Genomic DNA, 27,003 nt, shown 5'->3' with positions numbered 1-27,003 from the left:
AGATTTTATAATTACATTAAAGGTTTTTCAAATATTTATAACTGTTATTATTAATTAAAGAAAAGTTTGTGAAATTATATATTATATTAATTATTATATATAAATTTATTTTATTTATTTTAACGTATTTTGATTATATATTATGATTTTGATTAATTGAGAGATTTTATAGATAAAAATATTTTTAGATAAGAAAAATAAAGATTACAAAATTATTTTATTTGAAGATATATTATCTTATGTATTTATCTATACAATTTTAAATAATTACTTGGGTTATTTTATAATTATGAGTGTTATGTGATAAAAAAAATATTTTCTAGTTAATTATTATAGATAATTGAGTTTTTAAAAGAGGAATATCTTATGGTAGATTCAACATGTTTTATTGATGGGTTATACGAGAGTTATGGGTTAGTGTTCCCTATGGATTTATTAACAGTCTAGGATTGTCTCTCATCATTAATATGCATCTTTGTATTCTAAAGAGAAGAGTGTGACTCATCATTGAGAGAGAACAACAACAAAACATAAGACTAGACAACGATTTTCTAATTGTAATCAGAGATTTGTTCGTCGTTGAATTAGACTAAATTTGGATAGTAAGTTCATAAGATGTTATTCTTTATTTTCAATGTTTGGATCGTCCAAAGAATGTCTAGAGTGCGAGAAAAATATTTAGCACTAAAAGCTCTACTTTTAGGGGGTTTTGATCTTCTTACTTCTCATCGAGGAGGAAGAACTAGAGGCTATTTGAGACGACCTTGGATATTCACATATGGAGTTTAACATCCATTAAGGTAACAGAGAGTGAGAACTAATAAATGTGGATTTTACTTGAATTTCATGTTTAAGTTAACACTTATTCATCTTGGTTTTAATAGAAAATCTTCAACTTATCCCTTACTTTTATTCATCTTAATAGTATCACTTATTGTATAGTGATTAAGTTATTTTGTTGAGAGTTGATGGTTTTTATTAGTGATGTTTTGTTCCTTGTGTTGTAGGTCTTGGAAGTTAAGAATTTTAAGAAATCAGGAACCAAACAACTTAGCCCTTTAAAAGGGTTGAGCGCTTTCATGGTTGCAAGCATCAATGGATCAAGAGAACCAAACAACTCAGTGTAGACCCCTAAAATTGTCCGGGTCGGAAATAAAGCTTGAAGACTCTCGAAGACCAAAGGAAAGTCAGCCGGAAGGACTCCTGGAAGACCCTGGAAGACCCTAGGATGATTATTCGTAGGTTTAGAGGTCTTAGAGTAGCAAAAAATAAGAAAGTGGAGGGAATGAAGCCCAATACGGCCTCCCAAAAGTTCAGTACGGCTGTATTGAACATTTTAAACTACAATACGGCCGCACTGAACTCAATACGGCCGTATTGAAGTTTCTGAACTTCAATACGGCTGCACTGAACTCAATACGGCTGCACTGAACTTCAATACGGCTGCACTGAACTCAATACGGCCGTATTGAGGTTTTTTGAACTTCAATACGGCCGTACTGAATTCAATACGGCCGTATTGTAGTTCAAAACTTCAATACGGACCGTATTGACCCCCAGAGGCCGTATTGCGCCTCATCCCTATAAATATGACGTCAATTGGACGTCATTCCACACTTTTACACTGAGTTTTAACCCTCTTCTTGAGTATTCTGGGTTTTTTTGAGCAGTGCTCTGCCTAAAAATCACTCGGAGAGTTGATCCGACGAAGTTCTTGAGTCACGAGCCATTTGCTTGAGTCTCGAACCTAGTCGAAGGGAAATCCTCCGGATTTCCATAGTTAAAATTTTATAGGAGGCAGCGAGCGGTCTTGTAGAGGGAGGGAACGCCAAAACGCTTCCTAATTTCTGTCAAGATATATAAGAAAGCACGCTTCAAAGGTTTATCTCTTTAAAGTCCCTTCTTTTACCGCTTTCTGTGTGTACATATTTAAACTGTCATCATGTAGATAGTTAATTTATAATTGCTTAGAATAAATAGGGGTAATTTAGTAATTTCGCACTATTATTTTTAAATAATCTGTCATAGGGAACCCGAAAGGGGCGCTGTGGGGTGCTAACACCTTCCCCACGCGTAACCGACTTCCGTACCCGACTCTGGTTGTAATGGCCGAAGTCGATTTTTGAATCGATTGCCTTAAACCTCTTTTTCCAATGTTTTGAGTAAAACATTGGTGGCGACTTCATGAACCCTTCCTTTTTATGAAAACCGCTAATCCATGGAGGGTCCCGCTTGGGATTAACATGGATTGGTGAGCCTTTTAATAAAATTGCTCGTTTGACAAGGTCTCAGTTTGAGAATAAGTCATTCTAGCAATCCATATTTTTAAACAAATAAAAGAGTCCAACCATCCTTCGCGAATGCCGAAAGCCCGTTTCGGGCCGGTGGCGACATGTACATACACCTTAGTTCACATTTGTAATTTTTCCATTTCTTCCCTAGTGATTTTTTTACAAAATCTTCACCACGTGCGGCGATTGAGAATTTCCTCTACATAAATAACACAGAAGTAGTTACAAGGTTATGTAAAACAAGCAAAAAATAAAATAAAATAAAATTATATTAAAAACTAATGAGAATAGTTATTTCATACCCTCACAAGCTCCACCAATTTCTTTTTTTGATCTTGATCAAAACTTCTCCAATCATCTATGTTTAAAGGTGTTAATTTTGGATTTCTAGCTATAATGCCAAGAAAGCTAGCAAGCTTTCGACCCTCTTTTCCTATGGCTTGGTTACGATTATTGAATTGGACATCAATTGTCTTCCCATGAGGCATATTCCATATATCTTTTAATAAAGTAGGCCCACGAACCTTCCTTGTCTCCAAAGAACCTAACATAAAAGTATTTAAATGTCATGGCTTAACTAAAGAAAAATAATATTATAAAACAATTATTCATTACAACCTGATTCATCATTTTGCTCAACATCAATGCTACCTGAATTTTTCAATCCATTTGACTTGGGTTCACAACAATTTGGGGTGTTCATTAATTGCTCTATATAAGGCTCCACTTCATCATAATGTCTATCTACAAGTCTAAGATTATTTTTTCTAGGCATTGTGATATAAAAATGTATTCCCTGTAAATGATAAACAATAAACCATATTTGATTTACAAGAACAAAGTTAGTATATATCAAAATTGATATGTATATGACTTGCCAAAAAGGTAGCATGATGAACTTGCCTTTATTGTTTATAACTTGCCAAAAATGAATGTTGCAACAACCAAAGTTATTTTTCAATTAGACGTGACCTATAAAAAATTAAGATAATAATATGTTAAATAACATATAATCAATTAAAGAATGGATAAAATAAAAAGTAAATGATAACATTAATATATAAGGATAAAAATTTAAAGATATATAATGATAGTAATACCTATATTATTCAGAATCACTATCAGATTCACTATCACTCCCTTCTTTATTTTTGTCTTCAACCTCATTTGAAGGAAGGTTAGAATGTACACCTATTTCAAGTATTGTCCCATCAACTCCATTTCTTACCCAATCATTATTATCATGTTCTAAGTCACAAATTTTTTCCAACAAAGCCAAGTCATCAACATCATTATGCATTGATAACTCAAACACTATACTCCTTTTATGTCCCATGTCAAAAATGTCTCGAGGTTTTATTTGTCTAGGAATAAACCATTGATGATCATGAGGATCTTGAACAAATATTACTTGTTGAGCTTGGCCTGCAAATACAAAAGGTTCATGACTTTCCCGATCACCAGAGTGTATTAAATGTGAGAAGTTCACAAGTGTGAAACCAAACCCATCTTCCTTGACTCCTCTACCTTGGGTTACATCAACCCAATCACATCTAAATAAAACAACCTTAAATTCATCAAAGTAATTCAACTCCACAATATCATTCAATCTACCATAATAAGTGATATATGTGGACTTCGGAGCATTATCACTTGTACTTGCATAACTCTGTGTCTTTGAAACAACCATGACACCACTATTTTGGGTCTTCATGCCCTCTTCATATTGTTTTGTTCGAAATCGATACCCATTATTTATATCAAATGCTTTGAATCTTCTTGCAATGTAACTTGGACCTTGTGCAAGGGCTTATAGATCATTTTGGACATCAAATACAAGCTCCAACTCCTTAACCTAACCATTAAGTAGTATTTATATATATACACACACACACAAACATAAATATCCGTATTAATTAATCTACATTAATAAATAATTAAATATTACTACTTACTTTCTCCTTGAACCAATCATGAAATGAATTAAAATGGATATGATCAACTTGATGTTGTGTAAGGCGGCGCTTATGATTTGATCTTTTGATCTCATTTATGTGGTCACTACACAAGTAACTTATATCAATATTGTTATCAAACAAAGATATATATAACAAAGATAAATATATACTACTCACTTTTTGTAATTTTCAACAATATTGGATTCACAATTGAAGAGCACATATCGATGCGCTTGCAACCATGTTTTATCATCCAACAAAAATACTTCTACTTTACCATATGGTTGCCCAATGGTAGGGAAAAGACAACTTTCTACTTTATCACCTTGATGTTCAATCTCATTTTTACTCTTTCTTGACCAATAATACCTTGAATATCCACCTTCCAAATATCGAGAGCAAAATGTCAAACACTCATTTGCAAGATATGCTTCTGCTATTGAACCTTCTGGACATGCACGATTACGAACATATGATTTTAAAGTACACAAGTACCTATGGCATAAAATAATGTTAGTAGCCTACAATTTAAAACTTTTTATAAAATAATACTTGATGTGATTCTTCCTACCTTTCAATTGGGTACATCCATCAATAATGTACCGGCCCTGCGATTTTCGCTTCAGTTGCCAAGTGAATAACCAAATGTACCATAATTGTAAAAAAAGATGGGAGGAAGAGTTTCTCCATATTACATAGTGTTAATGCAATTTTTTCTTCAAGTAAGTTTAAATCTTCAACTTTGAGTACTTTACTGCAAAGCACCCGAAAAAATGTGCACAGTTCAATCAAAACAGAACTCACCTTTTGATCTATTGTTCCTCGCAAAGCTAGAGGAAGAAGTTCTTGCATTAGCACATGGCAATCATGAGTTTTCAACCCTGAAATGTTTCGTTTACGAATGCAACGTGAGATGTTAGATGCATAACCATGTGGAAACTTAGCATTTTGAAGTACTTCAAAGAACAACTTCTTTTCCTCCAATGACATTGTAAAATAAGTAGGGGGTAGATACATCCTCCCATTAGCTTGTTGTTGAGGCCATAAGCTTTGTCTTATGTAAAATAAAAATTAATATTAATGGTAATTTTTAAAAATTGTCACTATAAATAAAGTTTTTTACCGACTAATTTTTATTGGCCACTAAAAACTTTAATTAAAAATGATATAGAGGCAATTGTCTTATTGTCACTAAATAATAGTCGTTAATGATATTTTTTGTTGTAGTGTACAAATTAATGATAAAATCTAAGATTCATTCAATCGAGGGGTGATGTATTGATGTAGGCAAAATAAGTCACTTTGAAAAAAAAATAATCAATATATAAGATGAATAAAATGAATCTTCAATAATTACAAAAAAGAAAAGGTCATGTAAAGCGTTAATATATAAAAGAAGATTAATTCAATTATATGCATTGACCTCTAATTAAAGTACAAATGCTAATAGTTACCATGTTATTCATTGATTTTACCAATCCCTAAAATTAACTATGCGTATATGTCCGCATATATATGGTATTTTTTCTAAGATAATGAAGCACGAACAAGAAGAAAAGAAAAATGGCATTGGTTCATAAACCATTGCATCACTTGCATGCACGTAAACGACCATCGACACATATATAACATGAAGTTCGCAAGCCAAATTTATTGGTCTGGAAATAAGCCAGTGCTGGTGCTTGAAATATCGTGAGTAAATAGATCAAGAAAATGGAGGAATTGGCAAAAGTGGTAATTATAGGGGAGGTCCTGGTGGGCTTGCAATTTCAGCATGCTTATCACAAAAGTGTATCTCTCACGTAACACTTGAGAAATTAAGAGAATTGTAGTGCCTCTCTTTGGAGAAAAAATACTTATGATAGAGTAAACTTTCGTTTGGCTAGCTTTGCCTCTCATGCCTCACCCACCCTCAGCCCCAACATTATTCCTATGCAAAGCAAATTTTCTTCAATACATAGACATGATACATTGCACTTTTCAGCATAAACCCTCTCTACTCTCGTTTTGTTGAGTCTGCAGAGTATGATCAAGTAGAGGATAGAAGCAAAGAACACTCAAGAACCCTCTCTACAGTGAAGGCTATATTCCTAATGTGCCAGGACTAGGAAGCTTTGAAGGAGAGATAATGCACTCCAAATACTACAAATCGGGTTCAAAATATGAATCTAAAGAAGTTTTGGTAGTTGGTTGCGGAAACTCTGGCATGGAGATTGCTTATGATCTCCAAGATTCTGGTACAAAAACTTCTATTGTTATTCGAAACCCGGTAATTTTCTTAAATTTTTTTTATAAATACCATATATAGATTAAATAATTACCTTTAGAATAAAATGAAAAATGTTTGTAATTAATTTAATTGGTAGGTTCATGTCCTCACCAAAAAATTGATCCATCCAGGTATCGTTTGTTGAAGCATTTACCGTGAATATTGTGGACACTATCTTTACCTTTTTTGGCAAATACAGAATATGGCGATCTATCTAATTACGGAATTTATCATCCCAAAAAAGGACCGTTCTATCTTAAGGATGTTACCGGAAGGTCTCCAGTTATTGATGTCGGAACTATTGCAGAGATTAAGAACGGAACACTTAAGGTACTTATAAGTTATAACCATTAATTCATGCAATCGTTACATTTATATAATAAAAGAGAATATATATATATATATATATATATATATATATATATATATTTACATTTTTGAAAATAAAATATTCTTGAAAATGCTATGAATAAGCGAAAACAAAATTTTCTCATGATAAAGTATAAACTTATTGAACTTTATATTATTTTAAGAAAGTTTTACATTATGTCACTTTTTTTAATTATGGGGATTATTTCTAGATTTTTCTTCTCATTAATTTGTACTCTGAATAGGTAATTTCTTCTTCTATAGCAAGAATCGAGGAAAACAATGAGGAAAACAAGGCCACCTTTGAAAATAATGAAGAAAAGAAGTTTGATGCAATTGTGTTTGTTACTGGGTATAAAAGCCAGGTCAATACATGACTTAAGGTATGATATATATATAACTTGTAGTTATTAATTAGTAGTTTTTGAGCAAAAGTTTTATTGTTTTCAAATCTCTCAAATTTTAATATTCTACTCCTTATCTAAGTTGCCAAAACGTGGAATATATGGCCATTTCTTCAAACAAATGACAATAGTAATATTAAGTGTGTTTGAATTGATTAAATTGATTAATGTTTATTGTAAGATTACAAATATATTTTAAATGATGAGGAGATGCTGAAAAATGAATTTTCGTACCATTGGAAGGGTGAATATGAATTGTACTACGCAGGATTGTTAAAAAGTCAAAATGGATATTGAGACTATTGTTAACGACATCAATCGAACTCTTAACTTACATTAGAAAGTATCTTTTATGAGTCATTGTCACTTAACTTTCAATAAATGGGATTGCAATTTTTTTGTTGAGTTTAGTTTAATTTCATGTATTGTAGTACTTACATGAAAAATAAAGGACCCATGATTAGTAAATATATCATATAATAGTGAAGCTCAATAAAGATGTTTCAAAATTTTCTTTCAACATGCTTAAAAGTCCTAAAGAACACATCTCTTGAATTTCTCTTCCATTATAATATTCTCAAATACATCTAATAGACTTATCATACTCAATTAGGTCATAATATTTTTTCTATCAAAGTTATTCACATTTCCTAAACAAGTGTAAACATTGTAGTTTCAGGCATGGGGTAGGGCCGACATAGGTTATCCTATGCTTGACATAGTCGAGGTCAAAAGCCTTTAGAAGAATTATGTCCTGTGTGGTTTGTCCCCGCCCAACAAGTTAACGACAGGGAGTCTCATGGAGATCTCACTTGACATGAGAACTATCATGCTCGATGTTAACACCACCGAGAGCACTTTTTGACTCTCATGCTTGACGCGTACCTCCCCACGCCTGGTGCGATTGCCACAAAGATCCAAGCTCTTTTGTCACACCCCATGCTTAGTGGCCCCCGAGTGGCGTCCGCCATGGTATCATAAATGAAACTTTTGCATAATTCATTAATTATACTCACATCAAGTTCTACAATTCTCACAAACTCATTTTTAGAAAAAGGGTTACCTAATCATAATTGTTCCTCCAATAATTTGATTTGTATTTTAATTATTAGGATTCTCCCGAAAACCCACATACACGTATCGATTCACACTCATAGGCAATTCTATGGATGAGAAACAAAATTACAAATTGGGAATTCACAAACAATGAAGATTTACAAATAGAGACAATATCACAAATCATAAACATAATTACATCATAACAACATAATTAAGAGGCAAGGGAATGATAGATTCATAGTACATACACAATTAATTTTGGGTTTAATCCTATATGCATTCAAATACAAACAACGGGATTGAAGGTTAATCCTGCTACCTGTTGGTTTTCTGAGCAAGCGCACCTAATTTTCTGTAATATAGTAAAAGGTTGTTGATCCTTAAGGACTTGTGAAGTAGATCTTGATTTCTATTATACTAATTGTTACGTGTAATTTCAAAGTTTGAGTATTCACACATGTCAAATATTTAATATGAGCAGTGATTTAACTTAAGTAACCAAAATCAGATTAAATTTAAGAAAACAGATATGATGAACAGTTGGGATTAAATTTCATCAATCTCCCTTCTATGTATTCCTATTGATTCTTGCAAATGATTCCATTACTCATTGCCATTGAGTTCTCTATATTCGTCCAGACCCAATGCCTTGGCATAAGAAATTCTAAGATATTTAACTCAATGAATGATTCCTCACTTCATTTAGTTAAATGTCTTGCATTAAGAATCAGAACTTGTTGCAACTATTAATTTCAAAACCATCCCTGGCTTTCAAAACTAATAGGTGATTTGTTTCAAATCTAGATTTAGAAAATGCTTTCCAACCAAATTCTAAATCCAAGATCAAAGATAAATGATCAGTTTATCAAAGCATTAAGAATAGAATACAAATCACTGACATTAAGTAATAGATGTAATATGTATATGAATCAAAAAGGAATACAAAGGAGTTTGATGATTACATTAATCCCAACCCTAGAGCTTTAGCTCTCCATAGAAGAAGAAAGCACAAAATAATAAGAGGAAAGGTAGAAGAAAAAGATCAGCCCAAGAAATGCGTTCCCACGAGCTCCAAGGTGCTCTGTTTTCTTTCTCCGTCTCTGTTCTTCTCTTCGTGTAACATCTGTCACTCAATTTCTCTCTCCTCTGCCCTTTTATAGTTGCTGGAATAAAAACAAAGTAGGCAGGAAAGAGAAGGAACCGCCCAGCGCTTGGAAACGGCTGAGCAGATTGAAGATGAAGTAATCCAAAGGGCTGAGCCCTTTTTATCCGTTGAGCGCCTGAAAGAGTCCTTCATTCTTAAGCAATCCAAAAGGGCTGAGCGCTTCAAAACCGCTGAGCACCTATGAGGTAGAGAGTACTCATTCTTCCAAGGCCAAAACTGCTCAGTGCTTGGAGACGGCTAAGCGCCTCTCCTCTGCTGCACTTGCTAAGCTCTCTGGCTTGAAAGTGCTCAGCCCTTAAAAGCTACAAAATAAGAGAAAAATCTGATTAAAAGACTCATCACTCCTTGTAATAACTTAATTTAAGAGCCCTTCTTTGATTCCATGTGTATTTTCCAAAATTATATCACGTATATACAAAAATTATGCTAGATAAGTATCTCAAATTGATATTTCATCATACTAATTATACACTTATCACTACCCCATAGATAACTCACACCTGAGACAGGGTTCTTGTTAAGATTTTGAGACAAGCGTACCAAGTCTCTATAATATAAGGAAGTAAGGGTTGTCAAACCTCAAGGACTTGAAAGATAATTGTGATTTAACGGATTATTGTTAATACTTGTTAAGGTAAAAGTTGCAATAAATTAATTCATGAAATTTTCATTAACAAAGATGGTTCAAACACTAAGAAACACTTAAAATTTCTAAAATAGAGAAATGTCAATATGTAAAGTCGTTGGGATTAAGTTTCTATCTCACTCTTATGCATTCCTATGATTCCTTCATGTTTAACTTCTATTATCCGATATCATTGAATTCACTAAGTTCATTCTAAATCAATTCCTTGAATTTTGAAATTCTAAGGAGTCAAACTTAATAAATGATTCCTCACTTTATTAAGTCGGAGACCTTATATGATGAGTAAGAATTGTTTCAACAAATAGTTCCAAATCTATTCCTAGCCTTTGAAACTATTAGGTGATTTGATTCGAAACTAGATTTAGAAAGTGTTTTCCAATCGAAATCCAAATCAAAGATAAAAAATAAGTGATCAATTTATCTCAACATTAAGAATAGAATCAAAATTACTAATACTAAATAACAGATCATTATATATATATGGATCAAAAGGAATACATAAGAGTTTGATGATTACATTTAATCCCAACTACAAAAGAAGATCAACTCCTCATTATGAAGAAAACCAATCTATAAACCATAGATAATGGGTATAGAAAAAGATAGGAACCCTTAGAACCCCCATTCCCAACTAGCTCTTGGACCTCGAAATCATTCTTCAACTCTTGCTCTTTTCTCCCTGTGTTACTCCTCTGTTTCCTACCCAAAATCCTTATATATATATATGTGTTGAAAATTAAAATAGAGTATGGAAGAGAGAGAGGGAACCATTGAGCCATTCCCAAAGGGCTGAGTGATTTGGAGAATTCTTTATTGTGAAGTAACTTCAGGGCTGAGCCCTTTTGAAACTACTGAGCGTTTGAACCCCCATGTCTGAGATGCACCCCTAGGACCAAATTGCTCAACCCTTTGAAACTACTGAGTGTCGCCACCGGCCCAAACGGGCCTCGGCGGTCGCGAAGACGGTCGAGCTCGCTTTTATTTTAGTTTTGAAAATGTATTGGATTATTAGAACGACTTGTTCTCAAACTGAGACCTTGTCGATCTTATCCAATTTATTTATTAAATGTCTCACCAATCCATGTTAATCCCAAGCGGGACCCTCCATGGATTAGTTGTTTTCGTAGTAAAAGGGTTCATGGAGTCGCCACCAATGTTTTACTCAAAACATTGGAAAAAGAGGTTTAAGGCAATCGATTCAAAAATCGACTTCGGCCATTACAACCAGAGTCGGGTAAGGGAGTCGGTTACGCGTGGGGAAGGTGTTAGCACCCCACAGCGCCCCTTTCGGGTTCCCTATGACAGATTATTTCTAAAAATAATAGTGTGAAATTACTAAATTACCCCTATTTATTCTAAACAATTACAAATTAACTATCTACATGATGACAGTTTAAATATGTACACACAGAAAGCGGTAAAAGAAGGGACTTTAAAGAGATAAACCTTTGAAGCGTGCTTTCTTATATATCTTGACAGAAATTGGGAAGCGTTTTGGCGTTCCCTCCCTCTACAAGACCGCTCGCTCCCTCCTATAAAATTTTTGACTTTGGAAATCCGATGGATTTCCCTTCGACTTAGTTCGAGACTCAAGCAAAATGCTCAGAACTCAAAAACTTCGTCGGATCAACTCTCCGAGTGATTTCCAGGCAGAGCACTGCTCAAAAAAACCCAGAATCCTCAAGAAGAGGGTTAAAACTCAGTGTAAAAGTGTCAAATGACGTCAAATTGACGTCATATTTATAGGAATGAGGCGCAGTACGGCCCCTGGGGTCAATACGGGCGTATTGAAGTTTTTGAACTTCAATACGGCCGTATTGAATTCAGTACGGCCGTATTGAAGTTCAAAGACTTCAATACGGGCGTACTGAGTTCGCCGCGGCCGTATTGCAGTTCAAAATACTCAATACGGCCGTAGTGATCCTCTGGGAGGCCGTATTGAGCTTCATTCCTCCCACTTTTCTTATTTTTGCTATCCTAAGACCTCTAGACCTACAGAGAACCCTCCTAGGGCCTTCCAGGAGTCCTTCTGGCTGATCTTCCTTCAGTCTTTGAGAGCCTTCTAGCTTTATTTCCGACCCGGACAATTTTAGGGGTCTACAGTACATGACAAGGTATAAGACTAGAGATGCCTTGATTAAAAGTAGACCAACTCGTATACCAAGGGACCAATGGACTGGTCTTGTCTCTTATTGGCTTTCTGATAAAGGAAAGGTAACAACTTTAGAAAAGACCAACACATAGTTTATATTTCTCTTTATTTTTTTATAAATATATTATATGATGTTATTGTGTATTTTAATAACAGAAGCGTAGCCAGGCAAATATAAATAATAGGACAAAGCAAAAGATGCCTCACACTGGAGGATCCAAAAGTATTAGAACCTTAATGGCTGAAAAGGTATTTGTGGATAATTTACAAATTATAGTATTGTTACATTTGTCTTGAGAATTTATTTGACATCAACTTAATCCTATTAGGCCATAGATGGGATGGAGCCTACAAGGGAAGAAATCTTTATATTAACTCATAAGAAACGTAAAGATGGAAGACCATTGGATGAAGTGTCTGCAAAAATAGTGGTTAGATTTTTTATGCAATTTTTATACTTGTTATATATTATATATGCCATTTGAATTATTTTGAATATTTTTATATTAATTGTGAGTATACAATAACTTCAAACTTGCTTACATAGGATGTGATGCAAGAAAAATTGAACAATAGTGAAGCATCTAATGAAAAACCTATTGGTAGTGTTGCTTGGGAAGGAGATGTGTATTCCCAAGTATTGGGGGCTGAAAGAAGTGGCTATGTTCGTGGCTTAGGGCTTGGTCCAACACCTTCTTTGTTGTGGGGTTCTAAATCTTCCATAGGAAGTACTTTTGCTGATAATATATCTAATGAGGTAGTACAAAGATTAGAGCAAGAGGTGAGGATGTTAAAGGAAAAACATGATGAAGAAATGAATTTGATGAAACAAAATCAAGATATGTTACTTTCAGAACTATCTTTCATTAGAAAATTCATGTATAAACATTTTCCAATGGAGCTATCTATGCCTCAAAAGTTCAATGGAAGCTCATTTGGACAGGTATGATTCAAATGCTTTTAAACAATTTTTTTTTTCAAATTTTGATTGTAAAAAATTTTATTTTCTTATGTCTTAATTAGGTCTTTGGTACTAATATTGGCCAGGAAAAAGCACCAGAAATGCCACATATGCCCTTTGGTACTCATGGTAATTTTTTACTGCTTTTTGTTTATTGTTTCAATCTTATCTAAATTTTTTTTTTCTATTTTATAGCTTACATATTTGTCTTTTTGGATTTGTAGAATCACAATTACCTACAAAATCTACTGCAACTGTGAAAACAGGTTTGGCCCATGTCTTCTTGTAATTTCTCAACCTTTTTGTTTGGATTTGTAGAATCACAATCAACTAAAATTCCAATTGTTATAGTGGAAACAGGTTTTAAAAAAATCTTGTTGCTTCTCTTTTGAGTATTTAATTTTTTTTGTATAGTAATTTGATTTATTATAATATGTAGAGGTTAACAAAACCAATATGGTTCAAGTTGATGACCTCACTTCCTTGCTCAAGCTTACTAGAAAAGATAATGATGAAGCTGTTCGCATACTATCAGCAAAGGCAATTGCCAATTTATCCATGAATGGTGATTATTTGATCTAAAAATGGATGTTGAAGTCCCTGTTGATTGAAACTACCTGCAGTTTTCCTTGTTCTCTTGAAAGGTAGAAATTGCATAGTTCAACTTTCTTTCCCACCATGCAGATTTCTAGATGTTTGCTGCATGTTTTTGCACCTTGCTATTTTGCTTAGATGTCACTTCGGATATCTTCTTGGTTGTGTTATATTTTCAACAGTATGCAATTGTCTCTTCAGCACAAAAACAGCTTGGTGAAGTTTGTTACTGTGTTGGAACATTAGGACTCTTACCAAGACTTATTGTGATACTAGTCCGATTAGGTAAAGTGAGACACAATGAGGATAATGCTTTATGTCCTCCTCGTCTATCCCAACTTAGTGGATTCATATTTTTTTTTTAAAAAAATCTGGGATGGTACATAATCCTACTCCAGCAACATGAAAAACAATGTTCGAATTTGTTAAAAGAACACTTAAAAAAAACATGAAAGAAGGTATGTCCCTTTCAATAGCAATTAATCATTCGTCATTACAAGTTTATTGCACAATTTGGGTCCTCTCGATAATACAAGTTGGTTGGTTGGGTTTTATTGGGCTTGCCATCTTTTCCTGGGCGTCATTACAATCCTGTCTTCAAATCCTTGCCATCTTTTGTTGTGTTTATGTCCCTGAATCGTTCAGAAAAAAATGTAGTTATAACTACCAATACAGTGAAGATGGACATTAACAACTTGGCCTTCCTCTTTTCAGCTGATTAGTTTTGGACTAAAAATAATTTTATTTAATTGAATTTAATTAATTGAGTATTAATAAGCTATCAAAATAAATTATTTTATCTAATGAAATTCAATTGTATTTTTAAACAATTTTTTTTACATATATAAGAATCTATTATTTAACAAAATTACTTTTAGTGGCCATTAAAATTGTCACTAGAATTGTCATTAAATGTTTTTATTTTTCCCGGCCATTTAAAAGGTCTTTACCAACACTCACTTTAAATGTCGCTAATAGTTTTACCGACCCCAAATACAACGACCATAATCTAATTGCTGGTAAAGATATTAATGATCATTTGTATGGTCACTAAATAACATAAAAATTGCCACAAAAAATCATTTTTGGTGTTGTGGTAGAAGAGAAAATTGAATTCATATAATCGAATTAACCACATTTATTGCGAGAGTTTTCAAAGTTAATGAAAAGTTGTATCATTACATGAAGGTATAATATGTTAATGAAAAGTTGTATAAATTTATATGTTTTTACATATATTCATAAACAATTACCCTGTAAATGCACGCGGTTAAGTATTTAGTGGATAAAATTATCTATTAAATTTTAAAAATAATTAAACTTTGTTATATTTAATTGGCATTTATTTTTTTAGAAAAAATTGTTAGTTATAAAATAGTTAATTAAATAAATTTATTTAAGAAAAATCAAATAAAATAAGCCTAAGGTTGACAAAGATGAAGTGAGTAAACTCAATTAAACTCACCATCCTTTCCTTGTTATTTAGCCTCTACTCTAGTAATCAAGAATTGGCCAATATTTTGACCTTCTCTAATCTCAACTAATAGCTCACTCGTTACTCTCAACAAATTAAACCTAGTCTCACTCCAGTAAGAGTGATCTTGCATGCTAAACTCATATCTCTAAACTCTACAATCAAATCCATTTCCCTAACCACCATGTTTGACACATGCAAATATTTCTTAAGGCATCAACTTTCACATTGGTTTTATTTGGGTGATAACCTAATCTAGGGTCTATCTTACCGAACACACAAACTCTCACAAACTAGTCCACAAGGTCATCTTTTCTAGGCAAAGGATGTTCGTTCTTAATCGTCACCTTGTTCAGTTGACAATAATTATATTCCCATCTTTCTTCTTTAGTTACTAAAAGGATTGACGCTCCTCAAGTTGATACACTAGGTCTCACAAAATGTTTCTCTAACAACTCTTCTAACTTCTTCTTAAGCTCAATTAACTCTACAAAGAGATATCCTATAAGGTGCTATAAATATGGATTTGATTCTTGCTACTACGTCTATGCAAGATTAACTCCATCTCACACTTGGGTGGTAGACTATACATATCCTTAGGAAATATTTCAAGGAACTCACTCACTATAGGTACCTCACTCTACAACCTTATGCTCCAACTTCAAGAAGGCTAATACTTAAGCATCCTCTTTCAAAGATGTCTTAACCTAGTTGGAAATCAAGAAGTCTTTACTCTTATCCTTGACAAACTAACCAAAAATGATGATTGTTAAAATAGTTTAGCAAGGCATGACTAGAAAATAATTAGTCCATACCTAAAAAGACATCTAGTTGACTAATAAAATTAAAGTTGTAATATTTCATGAAGTTATAAGTCTATTCATAAAATGTATGAAACTAGTATACATTAGGTAGTGGACAAAAGTATTTGTAGAATTTAAAAATAAATAAGTTGTGTTATATTTAATTGATATTGAATTTTGAGGAAAAAAAAACTGTTAGAGATAAAATAGTTGATTAATTAAGTTTATTTTTCAATAAAATCAAATAAATTTATCCTATTATAATAATTTGTACAGAATTTGGATTTATGATACACAATTGTATTTAAATTAGAATGTGTAGTGTTTCTTCCTTTCCATTTTTTTTATAATAAATTAGTATTTTAGTATGTATGATGCATAAATTAAATGTTTATTATATATAACTAAAATTAAAATAAATTATGTATTTAAATATTTTTGAGTATATGAATTATATTTAAATTTTGAATAAGTAGATATTTTTAAATACATAAATTATATTTTTGGATTCATGATAATTGATTTATATTGTAACATAAAATTATATATTTTTGTAACATCTCAGACACATCAAAATGAGAGGATCTATAAATTGTACAAGTGAGAGACTATACGGTTAAGAATAACCTAAATGAATAAATTTGTACTACTTAAACAAATAATATACATTTATTTTTTGATATAGCTCTTCTCTTAATAACTCAATAGTTATATGATTGATTTAGAGTAATTTAAGGATGAATAATCTTTTAAGAAATTTTTTAAAAATGTAAAAATAAAGACAAAGTACGTTAAAAAATAAAATAGGATTGAAGACCTTTACCAACGACGTGTTGGCATATTGATAACTATATATTATTATATTATACATATAATTAAATTTAATTATATTAACTACATGTAAAATAAAATTTATCATTTGTATATCTATAACAATAATATAACATTAATAAAGGATATCTTATTTAGTGTTTACATTCCCTTTTTATCCCTTAACTTATTTACTTAATTACCTTTTTATCTTTATTTAATTTATTTAACTATTCCACTATTATAAAATTAAACCACACACTTTCTTAATTTCTTAATTTTAATTTTTTTAAAAATTTTTTTTTTTATTTTGTGTCGAGGCACCCTCACTTTCACTGGTATTCAACTAATTAATCGCGGTATGGTGCAACCATGTTTCCGATTTAAACCACGAACCACTCAACCATGTGAACCGAACTACTCCACAAAATTCGCGTGGGTTGGAGTAAACGGGTTATAAGCGTAAATGGACAATCACATCAGAATTACCTATTACAAGTGTTTTTCTGCTTTTGTATCTCTTTGCATCGCCCTGCTCAAAATCAGATCTGAATCTATCTGACCTTGTTCAATTTCATTTCATTCGTAATTCACTTCTCCTCACTTGTGAATCTAACCGCAAACTCCAAGCTCCAAACCCTATATTACCTTTGTTTAGGTCATCTCAACTTTTCTGCACAGGTGATTTCTTCGTCGTCTTTATTCGGTGGCATGGCTCCATTGTCAATTTAATTGTGTTCTTTGTACTGATGAGTGATTTTCTCTATTTTTCAGGAGAAAGAGCAACCGAAATAAGAGGAGGAATATCTCTGCCACTGCCGACAATTCGCAATCGGTGAGTAAATGTGTCTCGATTTATGCGTGTTACAGAGATGAAAATACGCTTGTTGCTAATAATTAAAACATGTTCTCTTGTAGTTCCTTTTGGGAACATACGTATTTGAAGTAATGGATTTGAGGCGTTATAGTATCATTGGATGGTGCAGGATGTATTTGTATTTTATCCGTTTGTAGTTGCTCTTTACTTTATGAAGCTGTTGGTTTCGGTGTTCCGCATTTGTTTGATTCATGTTTTATTGCTGTATGATTTTGTTCTTATGAAGTAAAAAATAAAAAAAAATAAAAAAAATCTGAATCATGAAATGAGCCCTGCAACTCACTCTGTCTTGACATGTTCAAATGATGTTTATGTGTTTGAGTTCAGGTGTGGACAATGGAGCGAGTTCCATGTATGCTTAGTTACTGGTTTAGCTTATCAGTATTAAAAGTAGCTGAGGTTTTTGCTGTTTTGGGACTGCATGTAGGATAGGATGATTGGTGATTTTGTTGGGCAAGTGTTAATCTCTTTTACGGATTTACTCCATTGCTGTTGTTTTCTTCTTGTAATGTGAGGATTGATGAGTATGGTAAGATTCCTGTGTTATTTATTGGCAATTTGGCAAGAGTAAATTTCTTCTAAATATCTTATCTCTTATTTTTCTTTTTGTCTTGCCTTTGTGTTCTCAATTTGATGGCTTCATAGTGGAAATACTCTTAGTAATCATTAACCAAGTGTCATGGAGCTTTTGAATATTGATGGATTAATTTTCTCATTTTAATGTCCTTCAAGATGTGAGTGTTTGTCTTAATAGACAATTCATGTCTTTTATTTTGTAATTTTTCATATACACAAACACACACTTCTAGTTTATATGAAATCTGCAAAAAAAAAAAAAAAAAAGGCAAGCCAAAAAACAAATCCAGACGAATCTGATTTTGTTCCCATTGGTTAAGTTCATATTGAACATGAAAATTTCCAAAACCAAACCTAACAGAATTGTAGTGTTTTGATTGGTTTCAACATTGTTTTTCCACAACCTTGTGTGCACCCCTAGATAACTCCTTATCAACCATAAAGTGTCACACCAACAATTAAGATGTCATTGGCTGGGTCATCAACTTAAATTGATGAGCTAATGGTTGAATCAATATAGCTAATTGGTTAATAAGTTAAAGAATAATGTACACCTACCAGTAATAATTGGGGTCAAAATGATCATTTGCTCCTGCATATTACTAGGAAAGTTCATCATTGACAATTAGTGATCATATCACTTTTAAGCATGATATAGTTTTTATTTGTTCTTTTTTACTGAACAGTAATAACCTTGTAAGACTTGATTCATACAGATGCAGGTTTATCACTTTAGTTAAAGAAAAAGGTGAGGGCAGAGATGAGCAGAGGCTCATACATCTCTAGCAGCCCCTTTACTGGTAGATTTCATGCTAGAAAGCTATCTCCCAGTGTTATCACTTTCTACATCATGTTCATATTTGCTTTCTCCATCTTCGTGTTCTTTTTCTACATGAGGAACATTAGTGTTGACGAAGATCCACCATACCCTTTGCTTTCTCAGCAATCTAAACCTCATCAGGTACGTGCTATTCCCTTGTCTATTCTTTCCATTGTTTTCAATTCAATTAAATTGATTCAGAGTTAGGGATGTGGAGGGAATTATTGGTTTTCCTGAATCCTTATTGATCCTCTGATCTGATTCACTTTACTGTTAGAGATCCAAATCAGATGCTGATTTGCATAAATTGAACTGGATTCGTTATTTTGTCTAGTGAATTTCTACATCCAACAAATGAGAGAAAGAACAACAGTCTGCTGTGGAAATTTTCTGTGCAGAGAAGAGAATTTTTGCAGTTGTGGAATTTAATAGTTTTGATAATTTATAGGCATCTATGCTAGTCATTTTCTTTTCTTTATCCAATTCTTCCAATATTTTTTCTCTCTCAAAAAAGTATTGTAGGTACTAAAATGTGTGCCAAGTAGTTGTTTGCTTACATATTCAAGAGTATTGATTTCTATTCTTGGAATGGTATCAGCAAGTCTTGTTGGTTCTATCTATATTAACTAGCACACTGGGAGTTCAGGCTTCACTTTGTTTTTTTTTTTTCTCCCTTTTTCACACTCAAGAACTACTGCATTTTGTTGCATATTGCTACAGGTGCCAGAGTTACATGTGCACTATAAGCAACTTTGGGAGTCTCCGTTCAATCATAGCTTACACCAATGTGTCAAGCCAACTACTAAATACAAAGGTTTCAGATGCTTACTTCTATTCTTGTAATAATCTGTTTGTTGAATTTTCTTCTTTCACTTGGTTCCACACTGTTTATTTAAGGTTTTTTTCTGCCACTTCTATAATTGGTTGTTTGTCAACCACTGCATAGTGTCTCTGTCATTGTCTTGTGCATACTTGTCTCTCTCCCTTTCTCTTAAATATGTTTCACACTTTTATCTCATCAGCTGCTCACGGATTTGATCGCTATTTGACTGTGAGAAGTAATGGTGGACTAAATCAAATGCGAACTGGTGTAAGTTACTTCTTCCTCACTTGAACTGTCCTGTAACTCCTATATAATAGCTAAATCCATGCTCTTATGCTTGTAACTGCATGTATAGTCAAGTTTTAGTATTTACATCCAATTACAGTTTCAAACTTCAGGACACAAGTTACTATTTTAAATTTCTTGTATCTGTAGGGTTTTGAGTTATGTCTTTTGTCATCGAATACTGGAAATATAATGTTTATTTTCTTGTCTTTTTTCATTATTCGGTTCCTTTTGGCAATTCTGAACATTTTGACTTTTTCCCCATTCCTGCAATATTTCATCGTTTCATTGTGTTTGCTAAATATGATGAATTGGATATGGTGAAATGCAGTTCAAGTTTTGTTTTGTCTTATGATAATGATTTCAGTTTGCATTGATGGCACCTTCTCTACGATTGGTAGTCACTTTGTGTGAAGCCAATTGTGGTTCTACTTAATTTTTTTTATAATATTTTCATTGTGTGTAATCATTCCTTTTTCTTATAGATATCAGACATGGTGGCCGTGGCACATATAATGAATGCAACTTTAGTCATACCGCAATTGGATAAACGTTCATTCTGGAAAGACTCAAGGTATTACTGGCTATACTGTATTTTTAAGTATGTATTGTATTTGAATCCTTTTTCAATTTTTTTTCCTATTGGGTATGTGTGCAGTGTATTTTCAGATATATTTGATGAACTTCACTTCATCGAATCCATGAAAGGCGATGTCAGGATTGTTAAGGAGCTTCCCAAAAACTTGGAAGGAGTCCCCCGAGCCAGGAAACACTTTACTTCCTGGTCTGGGGTTGGTTACTATGAAGAGATGTCCAGGTTATGGAATGACTATCAGGTACTCAAGCTTTTCCTATATGATCTTCAACTTCTTGTGGTTTTCATTTTCTGCAGAAGGTTTCATCGTAAAACTTTCTATGAACTAACAGCTTTTTTGCTTAATATCAAATTAGCAATCTGTAAAATTAGTTGTAATGGGAAAGTATTTAATGCTGTTAACCAGAGAAATAGAAAATGGAGAAGTTACTTCCAATGATCAAAATGCAAGATGCAGGCTTATGATTATAGAGAAACGAGTGAATTATGGCTTGAATGTCAAAATGCATTTGCTTTGTACTCAAACCATGTTCCGTTGCCACTTACCACAATATAGTTTAACAGGAACATCAAAAGATGGAAAATAGAACATCATCATAAAATAGAACACCAGGATAAAAATTAAAAAATCAAGATAATCTTAATTGTATCAAACCATATCCATAACTGATTCTGGAGTCTTGCAGATAGTGACCAATGAAATACCTCTAACTAATTTCTTTATAATATTAGTGCTTCAATTTTATTGTATCTGATTCTGAATAGTGCTAGACGGCCAATTATGAAAGTTGCAGTATGACTGAATTTCTTTCTTTTTTTAATATAGCCAATACAAAAACCTAAAGAAAAAAAGGGGAAGGGGAGAAAATAGGATGGCAGCTTAATGTCATCAGTAAGAATATGGGCATTGCAGTGTTATTACAAGAATTCAGTTATACCCAACCCAAGCAATCAGGACAAAACCTTGGTGAGGTTTAAGGGTCATATATTGAAAATATTTAGTTAGATAATGCTGTGCTACATATTTTATGTGGGAGTTCAATCATATTTGAAGGATATAGAATGCCCATCCTTTACTATTTTTTTTAAAGATGTTTGTTTTAGGCTTTGAAGACCATTAGATTTCCTGCTGACAAGTTTTTGATTGCTCACTTGTGGGGGGAGTGTAAAAACTCAATAACTCTTCTCAGTTCTCAGTGAAGGGGATTTCTAATATAGGTTCATGCTCAGCAAGTGATTTTCATATTTGTCATTGTGTTTGTATGATCAATAAAATTCACTTTTTGGCTATGGATCTTATTTCATAGTCAATGTATTGAACAAATAATGTTTTGGACTTCCAGGTGATACATGTTGCAAAATCAGATTCTCGACTTGCAAACAACGATCTTCCTCTGGACATACAGAGATTGAGATGCCGTGCTATGTATCATGCACTTCGATTTTCTCCTCCTATAGAGAATTTAGGAAAGGTTTGACTTTTTTTTTTTGGTGGTGCAATTTCCAGCATCCTAAATCTAGTAAAAATATTATGTGTACAGCATATCATGATTTAGGAACTGATAAAATAATGGACTGGAGATTAAAGAGGCAATAACTGTTTCAATTTCCATGTGATTTTTTTCTTTATTAAATTATAATACCAAATAAATTGTGGCATACTTAATGAAGAAATTTAGAGAGAATGCAAAAAAAGGGAAAAAAAAAAGAGAAAGAAAACGCATGTGAAAGGATACAAATTGAAATGGAATGTGAATTTTCCTTTCAATTTGTGCCTAAATAACTAAAAAATCTAAATAAAGGCAATAGGTTGGACTTTAAAAGGTGAAAGAGAGAGATAGGATCCGGTCTATTATTGCTTTCATGTCTAAAATAAGTTATTTTCATATTTGTGGGAAATAGTGGACAAATAGGTAAGTTTTGATTTAAGAGGATTTGCTTGATGGCACACAGGCATGAAAAATTAAATATTAGTTTTTAAGATTTTGTGGGAAATTTTTTATATCAATAGACACTTTTATGATATAGTATTAGAAGTATTAGAGTATAAACTTGAATTTTTAAAATATTTTGAATGTTGCAAAGTTGTTAGGTTGAAAACCTTGAAAGTTTTGAGTCCAATATTTCTGTACATCATGCTAGAAAATGATGCATATGATCCCAGGTTTGAGATGCCCTTTTCACTTTTGATGCATTTAAGAATGTCTACATGGGGCTTCCTGTTAAATTAGGTTCTGAGCATACATGACGGTTACAAAACAGAGGTTGGTGGATCGTCTGAGATCACGCGGAGGAAGATATATTGCTCTCCATCTGAGATATGAGAAAGATATGCTGTCTTTTACTGGTTGTGCATATGGTCTGACAGATGCTGAATCTGAAGAGCTTAGAATTTTGAGGTGAGGGGGGATATTTATTCTGTATCTGCTACCATGTGTTTGAAAGAGATAATATATATATATATATATATATATATGAGTGTGTCTATAAGTATTTAATCAGTTTACTGATCCTCTTAAAAAAATGTTCCAATTCTTCTAGGGAGAACACAAATTATTGGAAAGTTAAAAAGATAAATTCAACAGAACAGAGAATTGGAGGATTTTGTCCGCTGACTCCAAAGGAGGTGGGCATTTTTCTTCATGCTCTTGGCTATCCCCCTTCAACACCAATATACATTGCAGCAGGAGAGATCTATGGTGGTAATGCTCATCTTTCAGAGCTCTCATCCCGCTTCCCTAATCTAATCTTTAAGGTTTGTAATCATTTTATTTGCCTAACTGCGTCAACAAGTAGTCCAATAGTGCATAATCTGTTAGTGAGGTGCAATGACAGCCTGATTAATTGATTGGTAAATGATAACAGGAATCCCTTGCAACTCCTGAAGAGCTGAAAGCTTTCGCCAATCATGCATCTCAAACTGCTGCACTTGATTACATAATCTGTGTAGAGAGTGATGTATTTGTTCCGTCATATTCAGGAAATATGGCAAGAGCAGTTGAGGGACACCGCAGATTCTTAGGTCACCGCAAGACAATCAACCCAGACAGGTATTGAATTCAAGAAGTTGTAGTAGTAGTAGTTTTTTTCTGGGCTGTTGATACGTTTGAAGCACCTCTAGGTATTTAGTCTTGTTTTCTTTCTTTTCTTCTATTTCCCATGCTTGCCAAAATGTTGTGTAATTTTTCTTTCAATGTTTTGTATTTAAGTATCACTGTATCACTAATCCAAAAAAGGAGAAAAATATCGTCCCAGAATTGTATTTAGCTTTTCCTCAAGTTTTCTTATCGACTTGAATTGTGATAAAAGTTGATAGGGGTCCTTCATTCCCTTTCCTTTCCTTCCAGTTATGTTGATTCAATGCTGAATCTATAAATATTATTGGTTCTACATGTAGAGGTGAAGTATAGTTGAGAATGTTGTATTTGATGAGTGGGCATACTAGAAAAAATGGGATTAGGAATGAGAATGTATTGGAGAGCAATTTGGGTAGTAACAGCGTAGTATTTATTATAAAAAAAATGATAGAATCTCAGCTTTAGGCATGTGTAAAGAAGACCTGTAGAAAGCTCAACTAAATACAGTAGATCTGATGGACGTTATCCTATCAATAAAGAGACAGCAAAAAATATAAGAAAAAACCACTAAGATGGATTTAAAGGTTCATGATTATCCATAGACATGATTCACAAGAGACATTATGGCGTCATTTGATTCATGTAGCTAATCCCACATGGTGAGAAAAGGTGTGGTTATTGTTGTGTCTGTTTCTTCCATTATCTTTTAATATGTTTTCATATGTATCATACTGGTGCACCATGCTAACGAGATGCGATGACGGTGTTTAATATGCCTTGAAAGTTTGAATGATCTACTGTTTCATTCTGGATTTCACTTGTTTCTGTAGAGAAATACTTGAATTTCTGATAATTTACATACTGGATGACCAAGAGAAAATACCTTTTTCCAATTTTGGTTCCTCATTATCTCTCTGTCTCTCTCTCTCTCTCCCTTTTACTTATTCATTTGATCTTCAGGAAAGGACTTGTTGGAATTTTTGATATGTTGGGAACTGGAGAGCTAGAAGAAGGAAAGGAACTGTCACATATGGTGCAGCGAATGCACAAGAACAGGTTACTTTCTTGCATAACCTTAATTTATGTTTATGCAGGTAGGCCCTTCATTAGATTCCGCTCGCTTAGGTTCCTGATAGTGACCTTATTTTCTAATTATCGGATGACATGATGGTTAGAAGTTAAAACTGGTTACAAACTACATTTTTCTTATATTGAAGTCTATTACCTATTTTTCCCTTTAATATGTAATTATTCTTTCCATGTAATCTGCATACGTGTTTTTTCCCCTTGGTTGACTTCATTTTCCCAGTTATCAAAATCGAAGAATTTACTTATTTTTCATGATTATACGTAGGCAAGGAGCTCCAAGGAAAAGGCACGGTTCCCTACCAGGAATTAAAGGCCGAGCACGATTTAGGACTGAAGAGTCCTTCTATGAAAATCCATATCCTGAGTGTATATGTGGTTCTAGAAGCAAACTGGAAATAACATGACGACAAAACAAACTGCAGTTTCAATCTAGAATTTTTGGAGGGACCGGTTAATATGTAAATTGGGTTTTATAAACTGTAATTCTAATTAGCCGTTTCCGGCGATCTTGGTTTGTCTGTGCCCTATAGCTATACCCTTGATCACAAACACATGGTGTTGGCAGCTTAGCCAACAATTCTCTTTATTTAGCATTTCTTACTTCATAAAACAATAGAAACGAATTACTTCTTTATTGTTAGATTGTTCATGATTTGTACGACGACATTATATTTTAATTCATAGATATAATATATTTTATTTTATCATGATTTCACTATGAACACTAGTATCTAGGTAAGGCCGAGGATATAAAAAGAGGCGAGAATGATTTTATTTATATCATTCAAAAATGAGTTACTTTGTTATTATTAGGTCAAAATATGTTTCAATTTTTCTGAATTAATCTCTACCGTAAACATGACTGAATGAAAATTTTTCTTCTGAACTTTTCCATTCTGAGCACTAGTATCATGATTTCACTTTGAAGTATTGTATAAAGGATTTTAGTTTAGTTTTACTCTGCCAATGACATGTTGGTAGTTGATAGAGGACCTTTCATGCATTGTAATTTGTAAATGACTCGGGCACGATGTTAACTCTTGTTTTCAACGGGTAGATTACCTATATTGGTGGGGGTGAGAACTAAAGGTCATGGTTCTAGACGTGGCAAGGTTATGCATCATCAACCAGGTGGCTCAGGTAAGGGAGGAGGAAATGGAGCAAAGACAAACATCGCGTAAACACTTTATAGAAGCGAAATTGAATGATGTAAAAGACGACGATGAGCTAATAGGACATTACTAGGGTTGAATCCAAAACACTAGAGCACTCTCTTGAATACTATTTGCACACATAAAATTAGGACAAGTGGTGGATAAACTGGTAAAAATCCATGGGTTATCAACACAAGTGTTTCTTACCACATGACTAGCACCCTTGTCTGCTGTATATGCATGACAAAAAATAGAGATATTGAGCCCCACCCTAATGGCATAAAGACTTTTGCAACAAATGGGAGAATAATTACTATTGGAGATAAATTCATGCTGAAACATGTTATCTTTGTTTCTAATTAAATTGCTACTTGATTTTGGTTTCCCAACTATTGCATGATGTCAACCAACTAGGGAATTAAAAACAGATAATAAAATAATAACAATATCACACAAATATTAGAATTAGCATAACTTAGTAAGTATTATAAGTATTAATTATAGCTAGAAATTACATTTTGTTTAAATACTTACAAAATGGATAAAAAAAAGAAGAAAAATAGAGAAAATACTTTAATTTCTAAGCCACAAGCTCATCGCCAAATTATAAGACATCTCGTGTTTTTATACTTAACGAGGAATTGATAATTACTTCTAATTGACAGAATTATCATAATCATTTTAAATTATAAAAACGTACAATAATGAAATGAACATCTAGTGAGAGGTTTTCAAATATGTTTGTACCTAGT

General features: G+C 33.0%; 1 protein-coding gene and 1 pseudogene across 1 annotated transcript; both read left to right on the top strand.

Annotated features, from left to right (window-relative positions):
• The first annotated feature begins 5,812 nt into the window (after window positions 1-5,812).
• Window positions 5,813-7,649, top strand: LOC145949412 (putative indole-3-pyruvate monooxygenase YUCCA10; annotated as a pseudogene).
• Window positions 7,650-17,327: 9,678 nt separating this feature from the next.
• Window positions 17,328-25,807, top strand: LOC109819362 (O-fucosyltransferase family protein). The gene is made up of 13 exons (XM_020385072.3): window positions 17,328-17,636; window positions 17,730-17,790; window positions 19,125-19,369; window positions 19,949-20,042; window positions 20,251-20,318; window positions 20,822-20,910; window positions 20,995-21,172; window positions 22,275-22,403; window positions 23,194-23,330; window positions 23,473-23,686; window positions 23,797-23,981; window positions 24,969-25,064; window positions 25,363-25,807. Exons 3-13 carry the CDS (start codon window positions 19,169-19,171, stop codon window positions 25,499-25,501), a joined length of 1,530 nt encoding a protein of 509 aa, XP_020240661.1. The 5' UTR covers window positions 17,328-17,636; window positions 17,730-17,790; window positions 19,125-19,168; the 3' UTR covers window positions 25,502-25,807.
• Window positions 25,808-27,003: the final 1,196 nt, after the last annotated feature.

Source organism: Cajanus cajan, chromosome 6 (assembly GCF_000230855.2).
Source record: "Cajanus cajan strain Asha chromosome 6, NIPB_CcT2T_4, whole genome shotgun sequence".
Lineage (NCBI taxonomy): Eukaryota > Viridiplantae > Streptophyta > Magnoliopsida > Fabales > Fabaceae > Cajanus > Cajanus cajan.
This window is presented reverse-complemented; position numbering and strand designations above follow the sequence as displayed.

Bases quoted from the DNA above. Each gene is read 5' to 3' on its own strand.
- LOC109819362 (XM_020385072.3), top strand. From the start codon at position 19,169: ATGAGCAGAGGCTCATACATCTCTAGCAGCCCCTTTACTGGTAGATTT. The intron at 20,319-20,821 runs GTAAGTTACTTC...TTTTTCTTATAG, and splicing joins TAAATCAAATGCGAACTGGT to ATATCAGACATGGTGGCCGT. The intron at 23,982-24,968 runs GTATTGAATTCA...TTTGATCTTCAG, and splicing joins AAGACAATCAACCCAGACAG to GAAAGGACTTGTTGGAATTT.